Genomic DNA, 18,560 nt, shown 5'->3' on the forward strand with positions numbered 1-18,560 from the left:
GGTGATCTTAGTGACAATTCCTCTGAGCAATTTCTTTCCACGACAGTGTGGTTAACATGCATAAAGACATATTTGGCAGGAAAGGCCATGCAGCATATTGAAATCTGATTTAGAATTATTACATTTTTCACCACAAACATTTGCTGGAATGATTAGGGGGAAAAATTTATAGTGTAAAGTTCACATATATTTGCTTTCCAACCTGCAATTGCTTTTTCAAATGAACAGCTCTCATTTTACTACATCGGCAAACTGTAACACAGGGGTTCAACCTTTAATGTGAGTAATTTAGAGCAGAACTTCTGCGCTGTTGAACCATCAAGTAATGTTTCCTTTTCATAGCACTGAACACCACAACATGAAAAAAATAAGCGAAAGTTAAGTGAAACTGTTTAAATGAAGACATGGGTTACAAAAATATAAACCATGCCCAATCTGTCACCATAAAGATTTAAAAATACATAGAGTTATCTTAAGTATCTTCCACCTCTGGCAGAACATTTCTCTCTCCAGGTAGTTTTCACTGGAAATAACAGAGGAAAAGATACAAAATTCTTGTGTTCTGATCTTCAGCTTTCTAACTTATGATCAGAGAGAGCCAGGAAACTAGCTGTTCATTACAAACAAACATTGCAGATGAAATGAAATTCATTCACACATCATGTTCTACAAAGCAGCTACAATTTCTTAGAGCACAATTAGGGAGGCCATGATGCATGACATTAAAAAGCCCTGCACACTTTGAAACACACCAGATCTTTGCCAAAGAAAAGAAAGAAAAGTAAAATAACTCAAAGAACAGAAGCCCTCTCTACAGAACTCTCAGAAACAGAAAACTCACCAACACTCCTCATAACTGCTAAAAAAACAAAAAAACAAAATAAAATTAGCAGATTGTTAGCAAATACCAAAAGCAGGAAACAAAACAAAGGATGTTTGGGGACATAACTTGAGTCATCTTTTCAACAAGGCGGGTACATGACAATTAAACTTGTAAGCAAAAAAACCACAGATTGCCAGATGCCCATGTGTTGTTCTGGGGAAATGCTGTGGATGCACCAAGCACAGTTTTGCCAATGAAAGGAGAAAGAACTGAACAATATCTATGTAACAGTGAAACGGAGGAGGTGGATCTCAGTTCTACTATACTGGCTTTTATGATAACATAGAAGTACTTAAAAGGAAAGTTATTCTTCCCATGTTGAACCTGCAGTTTTCATGGACCCAGAAAGAACAGTCCTGTAAAGCTTAGAGGAAAAGTACTGGAGAGAAGTGAAGTGCTCTGATCAGCTTAATTATTGGGTGTGGGGGGGAAGACACAGGAACTTAGATATTGCAGGAGTGTGGCCCACTTCAGCAGTTAAGCAGACAGGAGGAGGTTATTTCAGAAAGGAATAAATAGTATCAAAAGAACAGCAAGGGTGAGTCTAGCATACCAGTGTTTCCAGGTTTACAGTTTCATCTAGTCCCATCCTAGCACACTCTCTAAGTCAGGAATAATTACACCAGGCATATTTTTGCATTAATCTTTTTATCACTACATATCTAACTGATGTTCACAGGATGCTGCTATTCACTTCTCCACTGCCGAAACTAATTCTGCAGTTGGCAGAGCCTGGTTCCCATGTCAGTCCCTCCTCCTTATCAGCTCCAAATCCTACAAACCCTTTCTTTGAAAGGGTGTTATCAAGGTCTCCTTCTCCCTGGCTACAATGACTCCTTGTGATGCTGCTCTCATGGTTCCTTAAATTCTCCATTCTTCAGCAAAAGTAATGCAGACCCAGACACCTTTATCTCTTCCTTGGGAGCTGGAGTGAGTGCCATGCAGGTGTCTCCCTTTAGTGTATTGTGACGTTCCCAATTTCTGCCCCTTCCTCAAGTACATATGATTGCATTTCCAGAGAGGTCACTAGACAGTCCCTGAAGACAGGACTGTGGAGGTCAAGTATCCTGCCAGTAGAGCAGAGTAAGGCCAGATTGAGAAGCCTAATCTCTGCATAAACCTTGAGGCAGTACAGAAAAGCCTTCAGCAATAGTCCCAGAACTAAACCCAAGCTGTCAACAAAGAATTTGCCTATTAGGCACAGCTGTGCTGTTCTAGAGTTCAGCAACAGGACTCTGAAGCTATGAGAGGGGTGAAAGTCTCCCTAAAATAATGGGTTGAAAGCATGATGTAGTGTAGTTGAGGAGGATCTACTGACAAATTTTTTAATCCACAATTAGGCAGAACCCAAACCCAACACCCAAAATAGCTAAACTAAATGAAGCAACAAGTATTCAGGAAAATTGAAAATTTCACTAAAAAGTCTATTAGAAAGGGCCCATGAGTAAACAAACAAATATGGTAATATAAGGGGGAAACTGTTTTCCCTCTCCTTCTTTGGGAAAAAAAAAACATGGAATAATCTTCACATTGTATAGTAGAACTATTGAATGAAATGCAACAAAAACATAGAATGGATTTTCCAAATCACTGAGCATGGACCAGGAGGAAAAGACATGATAACAGCTGACACAATAACATTCCTACTTACTGTTTCTTTGCCTCTTCAAATTTATGCAGCTTTTTCCGCAAGCCACCTGATTTAAAGCCTTGACAATGAGCTGCTGGTGCTCCTATGGTGACTATGTCGTAGTTCTGATCTGGGATGGACAAAAAGGACTTACAAATGAAAGCATGTAATCTTTACTGTGGACAAACAATTGTAGAAATTCAAAAACTACTCTGAAAGTAATCTTTGTAAAACTTTGTGCCAGTGGTTTGAAGGAGATGGAAAACTGAATTGTTTTAGAGGACCTGGAAATCCATCAAGTACTTCCGAGGAGAAAGAACCACACTTCAGTGCAGGTCCTCTTTTTCTTAATCTAGAATATTGACAGTGAAAAAGAAGCCTTGAACACTGGTCTTCACACAAAACCTGCGATTACTGGAATACTTCACATGGATACATGGGACAAGTATGTGTCCACGTTTAGTGGGAATTACTGTTGAAAGAATGGAAAACCTACATTATTTATGAAGAAACAAGCTTGATGTGAACAAAATGGTGTCGTTTTGCATAACTGTACATAACAATTCCAGAGAAAAAGCGCCCAAGCTTAACAACAAACAACAGTCAGAACCTTTGCTATTCTGCTACAATCCTGGAAAGGGACACAGCAGCTTAATCCAATATACTCCCTAGTACAAAGGCTGACTTGTGTCACCTAGGATACAGTTAACTCCCGAACCTAGTTTTGCTACCTGTAGAATAGCAATAATTATACTTACACCTCTTCTTTTGCTAAGAGATTTGGAATCTGAGCATAGGAAGGTGCTACAAAAATCCCAAGTAGAACTAGTAGTACAGAGCAGCAGTTTGTAGAAACTTGGCTATATGGTTGACAAGGGAAATAAAAAAATGGAGAGAAAAGTAACAGAATAAGGAGAAGAGAGAAAGAACCAAATACCTGATCCTCCATCATCCTGGACTCTCATTCTCTGTATATGTAAATTTGTAGGAACAAATTCCAATTTTTTATCAGCTTTCAAGCTACTGGCTTTAAATGAAGGACCTGAGAAATACAGCAGAAAAGTAAGCATAAAAACCCTGTGCTTCTGCTAAAATATTCAAGGAGTTTCACTCGTCATTTGCTACATGCTGAAAGTAAAGCAGAGCATAAAAAAAAGATACATCTTTCTGTTACTGTTCATAATTGTTCTCTACTTTCAGGATAAAATAAGAGAATGAATAAAGCAGACAAATATTCCCAGATCATTAGCAAACTCACAATAAATGTTAATAAAGAAATCTAAAAATACTATTTTTTGTGTGTGTATATATATATATATACACACACTAAAACATTCTGGGTTCCCAACTTCAGAGAAGCACTAACAATCATGGTTGAGAAGCATCACATTATTATGAAAAAAAAATCACCTTTATACTGGTGCAGGTCAGTTAGATTTTCCTGATAAGTTAAAATAATTGTTTGGTACTGAGTAACTATTTGTCGACGAAGACTTTCCCAACAAGGAGACAGTTCTCCCAATTCTTCTAGTTCACAAACCCTAGGGAAAAAGAAAAAAAAAAAGGGAGGTGTTTAGCTCTGTTGCCCACTTCACCAAAAACAAGTTTCATGTTGTATCAATGTAGCACCATCCTCAGCTGACACATTCTCCATCCACTCTGCTCTAACGTACTCACCTGGGAGTACTTCCATACATAGAATCATACAATCATTTAGGTTGGAAAAGACCTTTAAGACCATCAAGTCCAACCATAAACCTAACACTGCCAAGTCCCAAAGCACAGTTGTTGAGCTCTACCCCAAGGTACACAGGTTCCTCACAGGCAGAATACACCGTGTTCCCCCCAGGAGCCTCAGGTGTTGGTCAAAACTAAAGCTTCTGACCTTTCTGAAGGAGCTCTCAAACTGTATGATGGGCAAATGATGGGCACTGTCACCATGTCAGGTGATTTGCGACAATGAGAGGTTTGAGTCGCAAGGTCTTGGTAGTGGTGGGGGCTGCAGGCGTGGCTTCTGTGAGGAGCTGCTAGAAGTTTCCCGTGTGTCCAACAGAGCCAGTGCCAGCCGGCTCCAAGATGGACCCACCGTTGGCCAAGGCCGAGCCCATCAGCGACAGTGGTAGTGTCTCTGGGATAACGTATTTAAGAAGCATAAAAAAAAGGGCACACAGAAATTTGCAGCTGGAGACAGCAGTGAGAATATGTTGGAGAAACAACTCTGCAGACACCAACGTTGGTGAAGACAGTAGGCAGAGGAGGTACGCCAGGCACTGGAGCAGGGATTCCCCTGCAGCCCATGGTGAAGACCATGGTGAAGCCGGCTGTGCCCTTGCAGCCCATGGAGCTCATGGAGATCTCCATGGAGATCTCCACCTGCAGCCCGGGGAGGACCCCACACCAGAGCAGGTGGGTGCCCGAAGGAGGCCGTGACCCCGTGGGAAGCCCATGCTGGAGCAGGTCCTGGCAGGACCTGTGGATGCATAGAGAGAGGAGCCCAGGCTGGAGCAGGGTTGCTGGCAGGACTTGTGACCCTGTGGGGAACCCAGGCTGGAGCAGCCTGTTCCTGAAGGATGGCACCCGTGGGGGGACCCAGGCTGGAGCAGTTCGTGAAGAACTGCAGCCCGTGGGAAGAACTCATGCTGGAGAAGTTCATGGAGGACTGTCTCCCGTGGGAGAGACCCCAGGCTGGAGCAGGGGAAGGGTGTGAGGAGTCCTCTCCTGAGGAGGAAGGAACATCAGAGACAACATGTGACGAACTGACCTCAACCCCCATTCCCTTGTGCTGCTGTGGGGCAGGAGGTGAGGAACTCAGGAGTAAAGTTAAGCCCAGGAAGAAGTGAGGGGTGGGAGGAAGGTGTTTTAAGATTGAGGTTTTGTTTTCTCATTATCCTAGTCTGATTTTGATTGGTAATAAATTAAACTAATTTCCCCAAGTCGAGTCTGTTTTTCCCATGCCAGTAATTGGTGAGTGATCTCTCCCTGTCCTTACCTCAACCCACGAGCCTTTCGTTGCGTTTTCTCTCCCCTGTCCAGCTGAGGAGGACAGTGACAGAGCTGTTTTGGTGGGCACCTGGCATCCAGCCAGGGTCAACCCACCACAGGGCCTTTTTAGGCCACTCCACTGAACTTTGGTGGCTCTCAAATTAAATTGGAACTGTGACAGAGGTTAGGCAGAAGATTAGCACCTATGTGACATTAGGTACAAGGAATATCTGCACTGGCCAGGTATCTACACAATAGTTTTCAAGGCCAAGCAGGGAAGGCCTAAGAAGCGTAAGCATTAATAAGGGTCTGGAGAGACAAAAGATGAGCCAACAAAACCTTCATCCAAGATTCTGCATTTTAGGCACTCAAGTTTCACTATAGGTAGAATAAAGGACAACTGGATACACCTAGATAGGCACAGGAAAACCCCTGGCTTTCCCATGGCACCCTGACTGCTAGGTTTTCAGTCACACATGGCAATCCTGTATTAAATACTGCTCCCCAACAGCACTGCTGAGAAAATATTCAATGTATTTCATGTCATGCTTGTATGACTGTCTTCTTGGATTAAGATATTATTTGGAATAAAGCAAGAAGGGAAAAAGTAAAAAAAGTCAACACCAGACAGAATTCAACAGCACACTACCCCAGAAAAGGTAGAACAATCATCAAAAGGATTCAGCAGTTCTTTTTTGCAGTTCTCTCGATACCCCTAATCCATAGCTTCAATCAATTGTCTGTATATAATTTAAGACAGCATTTCACAGAACAATTCCCACTCCACAGTATTTAGGGTATTACCAAAAGGAAGCAAATTTCCAAGAAAAACACCAGATTGATTTGCCAATAGGAAACAGTGTAAATTATACTTATCAGTGACTTGGAAAAAGACACTTCCAGTTTCATCTTGTAAACTGCTTCTGCATAAGATGCTTGTTATGACTGCCTTGTCAAGCTCCCTGCTGAAAACTGGCCATGCATTTGAGCCCAGGTCTTCCTGAATTCACAGCTTAACACTTCAAGTTCACTTGTTTGTCCCATAGGGCTAAGACAGCAGGGGATGAGCATGCCATAAATTATTAGGTAGACAAAATATCCCCCCAGTTAGATGTTTCTTTTCAAAGAGCTCTGTCCCAGAAGGGGTTTATGTGAAAGACAGCAGTTGTGATTATCCAAGGACATCTTAAAAGTCACTAGGATGTTAAGACAGAAGCAGCTGTGCTTGTGTAGCCGTCCGGCACTCCTCTGGGGTGCAGCACAGAGAATGGAGAAAAGAGCGCTTGGCTAAATATGAGAGATCCTATGAATACAAAGTGTGATTGTGCGTGTCATTGGGCGTCACCTCAACTGAACAGGAAGAAGAGGGTCTTTCTCGCTAATTACACAGAAGTCTTATTTACCTTTGAGCCATGCAATTCAGAGCATACAAAGTTTTATTAGCAAGCACCTGGGCTGTTACTAACCCGTAACTGTATACAAGATATATCCATCAATCTCTATTTGACCTTAGCAAGAGCCTCTGAACAGTCACATTTCATGGCTAGCACCTTAAGAAACTTCACTGTCTACCATCTTACTGAAAGCCACATCTTTTTTCCCCATTCACCCTAAATTCTCTTCAAGTCCTTAAACTACATCCATCACAGATGGTACCTTATGGGTAAGTTTGCAGACTCTTTACATTATTATGGGTGCACCTCATAATGAATAAGTGCTTTTAAATGTACTGTGAGGAAAGCTGTAAAGAACCAAAGATATAAAATAAACAATGAATAACCCATGTCTAAATGTGTAACGGCATATCCCAAGCCCCTTCGCTCAAGGTTGTAGCAAGACAGCTATGCAAGATACAGCATTCACTCTCTAGAATCCAAGATCTGACTACTCTTAGTAAGTGCACGTCACTAAAACCCAAAACTCAACAGCAGAAAAAAAAAAAAAATCAATGTGAACTTTGGAAACTCAAACAGTCATGTCATGCATTAGTTTTTCGATACATTACAAAAAGTCACTGCCATCTTCCTGTGAGAATTTATCATTTTTGCAAAATATGAAAATACCTGAAAGCACCATAGACTACTTCTGCCTGCTCATATGTATTAACATATTTTTTTTTTCACAATATCCCAAAGATATTGAAATGTATTAATAAAGGATAATGAGAGCATTAGATAGTTTTACTTTTAATTAAGGTCAGGCTTAGTTAGATCTCTAGGAGTAGATTCAAACACAGCTAAAATAAAAACCCAGTACTCAAAAATACAGCTACAATTCTTCTACCACCCCAATCTTGGCTTTTATAAAGAATACACAAACCATTATGTTTGCAAACCACAGCCTACAAATACGGGGAAGTAAAATTCATTTATGAGTATGTTGCCTGGAAGAGAGTTAATTGCTTCAAAAAGAAGCAAATTCAGAAAAAACCTACAAAATGCTTAACAGATTTCCTTCTCACTTGTACCTCCTAAAATGAGAAAAAGTCATTACTGTTCTACAGTGTCTCAGTTTACTTGCTTTTATTCTGTTTGTTTTCCATTCCAAACTACTCTTCTGTCTCTCAAAGCCATCTCTTAACACACTGAGTGGAGTCAGTGCTCCTGTCATCTACCTTTGCTTAGCTTTCATAGCACAGAAGTTAACCGACTTTTTCAAGTTCACCTTCAAAGTGATTTGGATTTTTCTTCTCTGCCTGCTACTCTAATTACTCATTCCACTAAGCTGGTTTCTGTGTTGTCTCTGTACCTTTCTTAAAATTCTCAGCAGCTGGAGTTACTCCTCCTTCATTTATGCTGTCTCATCTATGCAAACTTCCCCCCACCTATGAAATATTGCGATATGTTTCATTTTTAATTCAACTTCTTTTTTCTCTTTATATAAAAAATAAACTATGTTTAAAGACCAAAGTGCATTGAAGTACATAAATGATTATACATATAAAAAGATAACATATTCTAATGTGCTGGTCCTAATACAGTCACATGACTATGGAATAATATCGATACTTTTGTGAGAGGAACAGGTAACCGCTAAGTGCAGATAACTGCAGTGTGATCCTAAGTGTTCACTCCACCAACAATTCTCTCCCATCATAACCTCTGTATGTTCACGTTACCCTACACTCAAGCCCAAACTCATTGCTCTACTATAACTGTACAGTCAGCAGGTTGCTGCTTTTACTATTTTTGAGTCAGTGCCTCTGTGCATTAACACAGATATATTCCTTGGTAACTCAGTAACAGCCATATCACTGCTGTATTACTGCACAGGCAAACCAGTCCAAACTCACCTTGCTGCATCTTCTTCTAGAAGAAGCTTCACAAATTGCCTAGGGATGTGTAGCGACAGGATGCTCTCAGCCATCTGCTCCAAGATTCTCAAGTGGTTTCCATCAGTGGTTGGGAAGCGATACATTCGGCAAATGGCACCACCAAACACTAAAGAATTAAAATAACGTTATTTTAGCACAGGGTTTGAGTTCAAAGTGTACGAATTCTCTCCTTTTTCAAAGTAAATGGCTTCGACTCACTAATGTGCTGTAACACACTGCCGTAAAGATCTGGTTTAACCAAGCATCAATCTAACTTTTCCAAGCATGGTCATTCTATAATGACCATTCTTCCAGTGTTTGCAGGAAAAACACTGTTTTAGGAAAGCACTGGTAAGGAAATACAATACATATTCAACTTTTGAAATACTTTTTTTTTCCTTACATACTGTGCATTTTCCTCTCCTGCAATCATCTGCTGGAAAACTAACCTTTCTTCAAGAAATATTTTTTTTTAAAGCAACTGCTTTCCTCTGTCCCTCCCATAACCCTGCAACAATTGCTTAAGGAATAGACTAGCAAATTGCATGGAAAATTTTATACTACAGTCAACTTAATGACAAAAGTTTGCTTCTGCTGATTTTACTATACAAAATAGTGCAGATGATAACATAATTTATTCTTGTATGACCCTCAAAGGGCTGCTCAATCAGCAGCCTGTTCCTATTCAAATGTAGCATCTGCTTAAACACCCTGGGGCCACAGGCAGACAGCAAGATTAGCTTTTACTGATGCCTAAAGCTTGCTTGTTACAGCCCACAGCATCTTACCAGATTTCAGTAGTGCATCTTTCCGTAATGAAGCATATTTGGATCTGATTCCTAAAGATTCTGTTAAACTTTCATCAACTGGCAACACAGTCTAAACGAAAGCAAAAACCACAAATAGTAAAGAATAAAACCTCAGTGCCAGTGCAATATGTAGTGATGACCCTATTACACAGACTTGAAAGGAATATTCAACATAAGGCATGGTTAAAATAAATATTTCAAATATGTTTACTGTGGACAAAAAAATATTGCAGGCTGAAGTAATAAATCTACTGAAACCCTCCAATCTAAGCATTCCTATTTACTTCTACTGCACAGTTCAAAAAGCTGTAAACATTTTCATCTAGCCCTTCAGCTGCTTTATGTTAGCAGAGCTCCAGAGTCCTTAAAGGTACTGCACCAATATGTGGCAGCTACAGGTCTGGCTGGATACAAAGTGATTACTAATCCACATTGCGACTGTGATACACAGATGTGAGTGCTCAATTATCATCAGGATATTCAGAGCACAAGATTTACAGAATTAAAGATATGTCTAGTTGAGAAAGCACTATAAATATCTGCTCTCAGACAAATATTTGGGGATCACAAAAAAAAAAAAATCCAGTATTCAAGTAATCTGTGAAGTTTTATTTAAATCTTTTAAGTTACCTGTGAAAATTCTGGAAATTCCCTGAGCATCCCCATTACGGCTTTGCATTGGAATTCCACAAATATTGAAATACCACATCAGTCAAACTGGTTATCCATGCACCAACTGCACCAATGTGCAGCACTGCAAGCCAATTTTGATGAAGGGCATGAGCACTTGAAGCTAAAGCTTAATCAGTGTAAACTAAAATTTTCCCCAAGTCTCTTAAACCCAAACATGAGCACCAAGAACTCCCCAAAATACAAAACCGCTTCATCACCATTAAGCTGCTCTCTACAGTATTTTGAAACTGTAAAGCACTACTAAATATCAAGATGGACAGGAAAGTGGACAGCAGATCTCAATTTATTTCAATACTACCAACTAATCTGCATCTTTCTGAAGCTGACACAACGCTCATACTCACCCTTCCATTAACGGTATCGGGTGACCTTGTCACTGGAGGCCTTTGGTCAGTTTTTTCCTCCATTTGCCATCCAATAACTGTAATGTTACCTACACGGTCACTTTCAGCCGACCTGCAACAAACACTCTGCGTTGAGATTTTTTTGGAGGTGGACCTGTTTATCAACAAGGGAACACTTATAAAAGACTATTAATCTTCAAACTTAATGACCATTTTAAATAGGAAGCTTTTCAACTTCAATTTACGTATTTTATAATGCGTTATTCCAACAGGAAAGCGCTTGCCTCATTCTGCAGGGATACTGTACAGACCTCGGAATTGAAGTCAACCTAAAACCATGCATGTGTTTCAATACTTTTGTAAAACCAGAAAGAGTTCAGATTTTACAATTAGCCTGTTGTAGGCAAAAGCAGCTTAAATTGTGAACATTAACAGGGAGCAGATAATTGCATGTATGTGCACACGTGTGTGTGCGCGCCTGTGTATATGAATGTCTGAAACTCTCAATCAGAAGCCTGCTACTTGCTAGCTGCAACTGATAAATTTTATTAATACGTAGACTAAAGAGGAGCAGCACATCCGAAATCTTCCACTTACAGAGAAGCCAGTCAAGGCCACCAGTTCAGAGGCTCATCATATCTTGTGCTTCTGCAAATAGGTGATTTAGATTGGGAAAACTGCGGGCCTGACATTCCAGAAAGAAAAACTGACACTAAAAGGAAGGATCCTGAAAAGAAGTGGTCTAGGGAAGAAGGTGGTGAAGATTGTCAATGGAAGAAAGATCCTTGAGCTTGAGGCAGATCCTGGAGATCAGGGAGGTGCATGGAAACAAATGCCAGAGATCCCCATGGACCTGGCCACTATCAGCTGAGACATGTCACTAACAGCTGAGGAGCTGCACAGCACAACTGACACAACTTTCTGTCTCACCTTCCCAGACCAGCAGCCATCCTGTTGCTGGGGAGGGAAGCTGAGACCATATGAACACATAACTGAGAAGGGAGCGAGTGAGTCAGAGACAGAGAATCAAGTGTGGTAAAAGCTCTTATCTTGCTGGTTTTTAAATACACACCAGTACCCAGATCTACCACGGCTGTCATTTATTCTGTCTCACTAAATGGTATTTTAAGATTGTTGTTTACATGCAAAAATATGCTGGGACAACTAAGACAAGAAAAAAAGTCTCTGGAACAGACAACACTGGGGAGGCAAAAGAAATAAGCACACAAGATGACTACAAGAAAAGGCTTAAGGATCCAAATCATGCAGTATGTTTATAGACATTGCTTAGCATCCAATTTATATACCTGAGGGGTAACATGACAATGAGAAGACATGCATGTTTTCACACACTTTGACAAACAGAAAACACTTGATATCAAGACAAGAGAGTTTAATAAAGTCCATTTTCAACTTAGTCATGAAAGAATAAACCTAGCAGAATAACCATGTCTAACACACGAACATGAGACTCCTGACATCACATTCCTTCTCAAACAGGAATTTTCCTTCCCTCAAAACACCCTCATCTTCACACCTATGATAAATTAGACTATTTTACCCACCATCAGTGTCATACTTTTGGTGCCTTTTCTGACTCATTTCCCTCATCTGCTCCCCTCTGTTAAATCATGTCAATTATTTCTTTACAACACATTGTGGAAAAGTCAAAAATCTTACCCATCTCTTCCCTTAGCATGAAAAGCTTTGCCCATGTTTTGTTAGTTGTGTCTCGGCTAAGAAATTCCTGCAAGTTTATTACAGTCACTGCTTCTAGTGCTGATTATGCTACTGCCAGTACCATCTCCCTCAGCCTCTAATTACGCTTCCTCCCTTCAACAGAATTCCCCTTGCCTTCTCTGACAGGGATGCCTGTCCTACTTTCAACACATACTACTACAATGTGCATTTACACATCAGAGCTCTCTTTCCTGAATCTCACTTGGCATTCTTCTTTCTTCCCCAACAGTCTACGTAACTTTGTCCCACGCTGACTTTCAAGCATGTGGTTTGATTCCTATGACTAGAACTACTACCTTAAGGATTGGCATTAGACTTACAGCCTCTTTTTCATTCCTTCCTGAGTCACGTTCCTTCCATGGAAGTTTCCAATATGAATTAAACTAGAAAATTACATCAATCTATATTACTGTAATGTGACTCCTCCTATTCCTAGTGAATTATGTTGATAAATACACTGTTTAGCAACAAATACACAATTTAGCAACAGGCAGGTGTTGAAATAGTAAATAGAGCCTAGATTTATCTAAGTCAAAGTATTCCAAACAGCTGAGAGAATCCTCTGTTTCAATGGGTTTCATTGTCTGCATCACAGGCTCTTTATACATCAGCACAGTTAAAAATACTTTATTTTGCCACTGTCCACAGACACATATGCTGAGGTGACAGGATGAAATGCACATAGATGAAATTGGTCTTGACAATACTTTCTTAACTTGCAGAACTACAACCAATGTCTAACATCATTCACCATGTTGGAAAGGTCTTGTTCTACATGTTTTAATTATCATGCAATATAAAATAGTTTTTCCTTAATAGTGGCCTGCCTGGAACTAAAAAAACAACCAAACAAAAGGTTCTCACTGCATCTCACAGCCAGTTTTCATCACATCTTAAGCATGCTTTCGAGAATTAAGAATGAATTCTTAAATGAAGGAGAATATTACAAACCTTAGTGTTAAGTGCAATCTGTGATTCTTCTCCTGAAGAAGTTCTTTTACAGTGAACATCCCAGAACCCAACAAATACATCTGAAAGAAGATGAGTACCAGTATCGTAATTGTTTACATTTACAATGAACAAAGGCTTTGTCCACAGCACTAAAGCCCAAAATACAATTATTATGCACAAAAGCCCAAGAATAAAAGTAATTACATATGCCCATACATAACTAATTAAAACCCTTTAAAATTTAATAAATTTGGTAATTTATAAAAAATCTTTTTTTTACTGGAGGACAGTAAGCATTTTTCTTTCTTTAGGATCTGAGTGGAGGCACCTCAATATATACAAGCTTAGACCCAGAGATACAGGAACACTGAAAGCAATGACTGAACGGGGCTCAGACTGTCTAGGTCAACGCTCCATAGTCCCTCCTTGACCCAAGCTTGGCTCCTCCTGAAGAAATTAAGAAGCTCTTTTTTCCTAGAGCCTCCCCAAGAAGCACTGTACAGAGAGCGATAGCCCTGCTGCCCCTGAGGAAGCCATGGAACAGCAGCAATACGGGGCCTAAAACAGTATTCTGGGCAACAGTCTGAGAATAAATGGCCTGAGTTGCCTACAGATCCAAGTAGTCACATAGGAGCACTGGCACTTAAAACTTTTTTCAGTAAGCAAACAAATCAGTAGACAGGTCCACAATGTTGGAGAACAAGTGACAGGACCTCTTAATTTAAATCAGTGGTTTCCAAACTTGCTGCACACAAGCCTTATTTCGGAAAACTGGCAATGCTCCCCACTCAAGTCCATCTCAAGGCTCCTTCTCCTACCCATCCTTCCCCTACCCATCTTGCTTTCTTTACGATCAATGCTGCTACCCCTTCGCTTTCTTCCACAAAAGTTACTAGTTTTATCTCCTTGCCTTTTGTTTCCTTGCTCCACGCTGACTGGGGAGGCAACAGAATAAAGAAAACTTACGGTTCCCTGAGATCTATCTTTGACATCGTACACGGAGAGTTTGATTTGTGTCATTTGATTGATAAGAGAGTCTTGGAAAAAGGCAATGCTGCTTAGAAAGATAGGATTACTTGTTCCCTGTAATCATAAACAAAAAAGGCAAAAATTAATGTAAGGTGATATTTGTTAGGAAGAAATGTTTCTTGTGTTAGCTTCAATTTTAAGTCTAATCCAGGAGTACCTCGTTACTTACCTCAATAATTTCTGTCTGTGCATGCTTCGTCCAGAACGCTTGAGGAGGTGTAGTTACACTCACTGCTACAAAACTATTTGGTTTTCGATCTAGCGATGGAGTTAGCAGCTCACTGCAAGCTTTAGGTATGCAATAGATAAATAAATTTAGATTTGGGATCTTTTTCATACTGCTGTAAGACTCTACATTTTTATAAAAGCATATTATATACCCTGAGCAATAAAGCCATGAAGGGCCTAACATTCATTCTACTGCCACTCTATAAAGGCAGACATCACCCACCTTTGTGCATGCAAACAGTAAACGTGCAATCAGATCAGTCTGGCTCCAAGCTGTAGAGTTGTAATTTAAACTTGTTCTCTTCTAACAGCTGCCTATCCATCCCCCTGGCACCGCTGATTAGATTGGAACAGCATACGTACGTAGGTTTTTTTCTGGAAATCTCATGAGCGTGGCTGCATTTGATTTGATGTCACGCTCCATTAAGCCCATTACCAAACGGCATTTTGCCATACAGAACCAATATTAGTGCTTGAATGTTGAGTAAGCAGCACTACTATGAGGAGAACTAGCTTGTAATTGTAAAAGGACAGTAATTTATTTCCTCTAAAACGTTATCATGAGTTTAACTGCTGGGAACGGCCTATGGTGACTGGTAGTGACTCTACACAATTACATTAAACTTCAGACCCAAATGCTATCTAGCTAGATACAGGTAACTGCAGTGTGGTCCGACTCCACTTCAGCTGGATGCTGAAAGTTAATTCCGAAATTTACCTGGGCATAATTGTGTTTATAATACAATTACATAAAACTGAGAAAATTTTCTAATTTTGCATTTCAAGCATACTGTTAAGAGTATAACCTTCCAAACATTAGTGCACTATTAAGCCCAGAAAAATAGCATGCTACAGCTGAAAATTTGGACGGAATTTTCATTAAGAAAATATTTTTCACTTAATTCTTCAAGTGAGGTCATAAGGTTCTTGTCCACATTTAACTATCCCAGAAATTAAGTCACTTATGCATCTCATATTATCACTTGACAGCAAGGTCATAGGAAAGATGGTATGTGTAGCAGTTGGTAACTCTTAGAAAATATTCTGTCCTAAAATGGTGTTTCTAGCAAATCTTCCGTTTGCTTGAAGACCCGAACCAAAGACAATTTCACTGTATCTTCACATAAACAAAATAAGCATTTAAAAGTAACATTCACATAGTAAACATTTAAAACTTTATCGGACAGATGTTTTAATTATAGACTTTTAAAAGCATCACAAAATCAAACTGCTGTCTGCTTATCAAAAGACACTGTACAGGCAGCAAGAAAACTGTACCACATCTCCATAAAAATCAAAGCAAAATTTCAGTCTTTACTATATGAAAGGCACTTCAAAATCAACAATTAAAAAACCGTAAACATACTCAATAGCATGTATCATTAAAATCAGCACAAAAATCACTAAGCCTACCTAAACTGAACTCTAAAATTGGCTCATCTGGATCCTGAATGTTGCCTGTAAATCAGAAAAATTAACACAAGATTAGCCAAACATTGCTGTCATGTGAAACTCTTCCTGAAGTTGCAGTCATACAAAGAAAGAAATTAAATTGTATAGAAAAAAATATTTTAAATTCAATGACCCGTGACTGGAATTTGTAATATTTATTAGCTAATCTTTGGTATGTAAAAATCATTTGAAAAACCTGAGATTATCTCATTTTATAAAACATATTAAAATATGTAGAACTATGCAAGATTATATGGAATATGAGAATACAAAATGCCCAATCTCAGTGGAAAACAACAGGATTAAAGCCTCTTAGCGTCTGAGCTACTATTAACTCCAAATTATTAAATCAGACACGTCTGCTCTGTGACCGGTGAATAGGGAGAAGTTTGAAAGTACCTGTCTCTCACTAATCAAAGAAAGCCTCTAGGGGTTACAATCCTAATTTACTCACCATAAAAGATGAGGGAGATAATTTTCAGTTCCCTGAACTCTCTTGGAAATTTTATACAATGTCAAACAAGGAGGTTGCCAAGACTCTTCCTAGACCTTGACATTCTTTTGTTGTTTTCTCCCCCAGTTGCTTATTTTTGACTGATAAATATAACTGCACAAAATCTAGTCCAATTTTTTTCTTCCCTCCAATTTTAATATTTTGTCTATTTTAAAAATGGTAAGTTTAAGATTTTTTAATTTTTAAGTATAATTCCTTTATCTCATTCCCTCCAGATAACCATCTAAATCTTCTAGCAATTAAAAGAAAAAAACAACGTTAGTACAGAGTAGATTCTGAAAGGAGCCACAGAGCAATAGCTGACATGAAGGTATATACCTGCTAGAGAAAGGCCTAGCATGTCAGAGGTGACATCAATGGTGGAGGCCCGTTGCATGGTACGGGATTTTGCACCATGGCGGGGACTGTGTTCTCTTGCTGTCATTTTGTCATGAAGAACACTTCTTTCCTTGCTGCTTGGCTTTACCGGTGTTTGCCTTACAGAGTAGCAGAGTCCAGCAGATTGTCTCCAATTGCTATTCCTCTAGCATTACCACGCTAAGCAATAAAAGAGAGCAAAAACATACGTCAAACATCCATCAGCTACTGTACTTTTTAAGAGCAGCAAATAAAATTGCCTCAGGTCATTCAAATAAAACACTCAAGGCAGATCCAGCACAGTAACTCAATTTGCATGAACCGTTACATCTGTAGTGTTTTACTGCAAATTGTTGAAGCCTGTACCACATGCAAGAAAAGCTCTTCTGTCAGAGAACGGGGGTTGAGACTCGTTAACTGACCAGCTGCTCCTCTCCTTTGTCTAAGTTATTAAACCATCCTTAATGAAGTTTCCTAGTTTTCATAATCCTTAGGGAGCACAAGTAAATTCGTCAGATGGGGCCTCCATCTGCAGAGGGAGGACAAGGGATAAGGACAAAGGGACAATGGGTCAGCAGAACGCAAAACAAAAGGGCAGGAAATGTTAGTGTCAGCACACTGTGTCATTCCAGGCTCTACTGCCATGAGAAAGGGATACTGAAAACTATAAATAAAACCTGTTGGGCCAGAGTGGAGCTGAAATTCTGGGATGGTGATAGAATGAAAAAGCAAAAGGGGATGCCTGCTGATGTTGCACACAGCAGTGTCTGTGCTTTTCCTTCACCCTACACTTTACTGGTCTACAGACATCCATGACAGTTGTTCTTCCCCTCATGATGCCTAGAAAGTGACATGTTATGCTAGGAAAGAAGCACACAGCCTATAGAAAATTTAGTTATGTTGTTAAATGTGGTGCTTTTGGCTTGGCTGATAAATTTGAATGTTCCTTCTGTCAGCCATGTTAGCACTGTGGTTATGGAACTTTTGTATTCATTTCATACTATTATGACGAACTCCATCCATTTAGGAAGTGAGATTAGGAGCAATATCTGATAAACCTGAAAGTAATACAGTGACTACTTAGATTGAGCAACCTAACAATGGGCAAGATGCATTCTAATTAAATAGAACACCTAGCTCTTACTTGTGTTTTAAATAGGCATTTTAAAACTGTCTGAAGGCCTCCAAAGGAACATTCAACCTGCCTAACTTAAGTCTCTCAATTTAAGTAGTCAGCATCCCTGTCTGGAGGATTTCAAAAGAATATCTCTCTCTCCACAGGGGACTCAAGCACTTAACTAGCACTGGTTCACTGGACATCTAAAATTCAGATATAAGTAAAGCATCTAAGACAACTGAATTGAACACAACCCTGGACATCTACATGAGTTTAGGAATGAGATTTTAAATGGGGAGCTCATTCTAAGGAGGAAGGAAATTAGGCTGTGTCCACCGGATGGACCAGTCTACTGCCACTCAGAACTAGCAATTTGCCTCAGTGATTCAACTCAAGTTTATACAATATAATGTCATAAGCCAATTCCAAATAGGAAAAAAGCAAATTCTTGAGTGGAAGAAGCAGAAATTGAGAGGTCCGAATGTCCCACCCCCAAAACCTTTGAAACTCAGTGACAG

General features: G+C 39.6%; 1 protein-coding gene across 8 annotated transcripts in view; it reads right to left on the reverse strand.

The window, feature by feature from the left end:
- Positions 1-16,992, reverse strand: part of INPP4A (inositol polyphosphate-4-phosphatase type I A) — a gene marked incomplete at its 5' end in the record, with an annotated part of 47,580 nt that extends 30,588 nt beyond the window's left edge. For 3 of the 8 annotated variants that reach the window (XM_081998581.1, XM_081998576.1, XM_081998579.1), the window contains 12 exons: positions 842-856; positions 2,535-2,643; positions 3,451-3,555; positions 3,924-4,054; positions 8,788-8,935; positions 9,597-9,687; positions 10,655-10,766; positions 13,346-13,425; positions 14,312-14,428; positions 14,544-14,662; positions 16,016-16,060; positions 16,887-16,992. In XM_081998581.1, the coding sequence (XP_081854707.1) occupies positions 842-856; positions 2,535-2,643; positions 3,451-3,555; positions 3,924-4,054; positions 8,788-8,935; positions 9,597-9,687; positions 10,655-10,766; positions 13,346-13,425; positions 14,312-14,428; positions 14,544-14,662; positions 16,016-16,060; positions 16,887-16,992 (1,178 nt within the window). Of the gene's footprint in view, positions 1-841; positions 860-2,534; positions 2,644-3,450; positions 3,556-3,923; positions 4,055-8,787; positions 8,936-9,596; positions 9,688-10,654; positions 10,767-13,345; positions 13,426-14,311; positions 14,429-14,543; positions 14,663-16,015; positions 16,061-16,886 lie in introns of all 8 variants that reach the window. The other 5 variants (XM_081998583.1, XM_081998582.1, XM_081998577.1 and 2 more) reach the window with 2 other exon arrangements.
- Between the last annotated feature and the right edge of the window lie 1,568 nt (positions 16,993-18,560).

The sequence above is a fragment of the Phaethon aethereus genome, assembly GCF_964289735.1.
Source record: "Phaethon aethereus genome assembly, chromosome: 1".
Lineage (NCBI taxonomy): Eukaryota > Metazoa > Chordata > Aves > Phaethontiformes > Phaethontidae > Phaethon > Phaethon aethereus.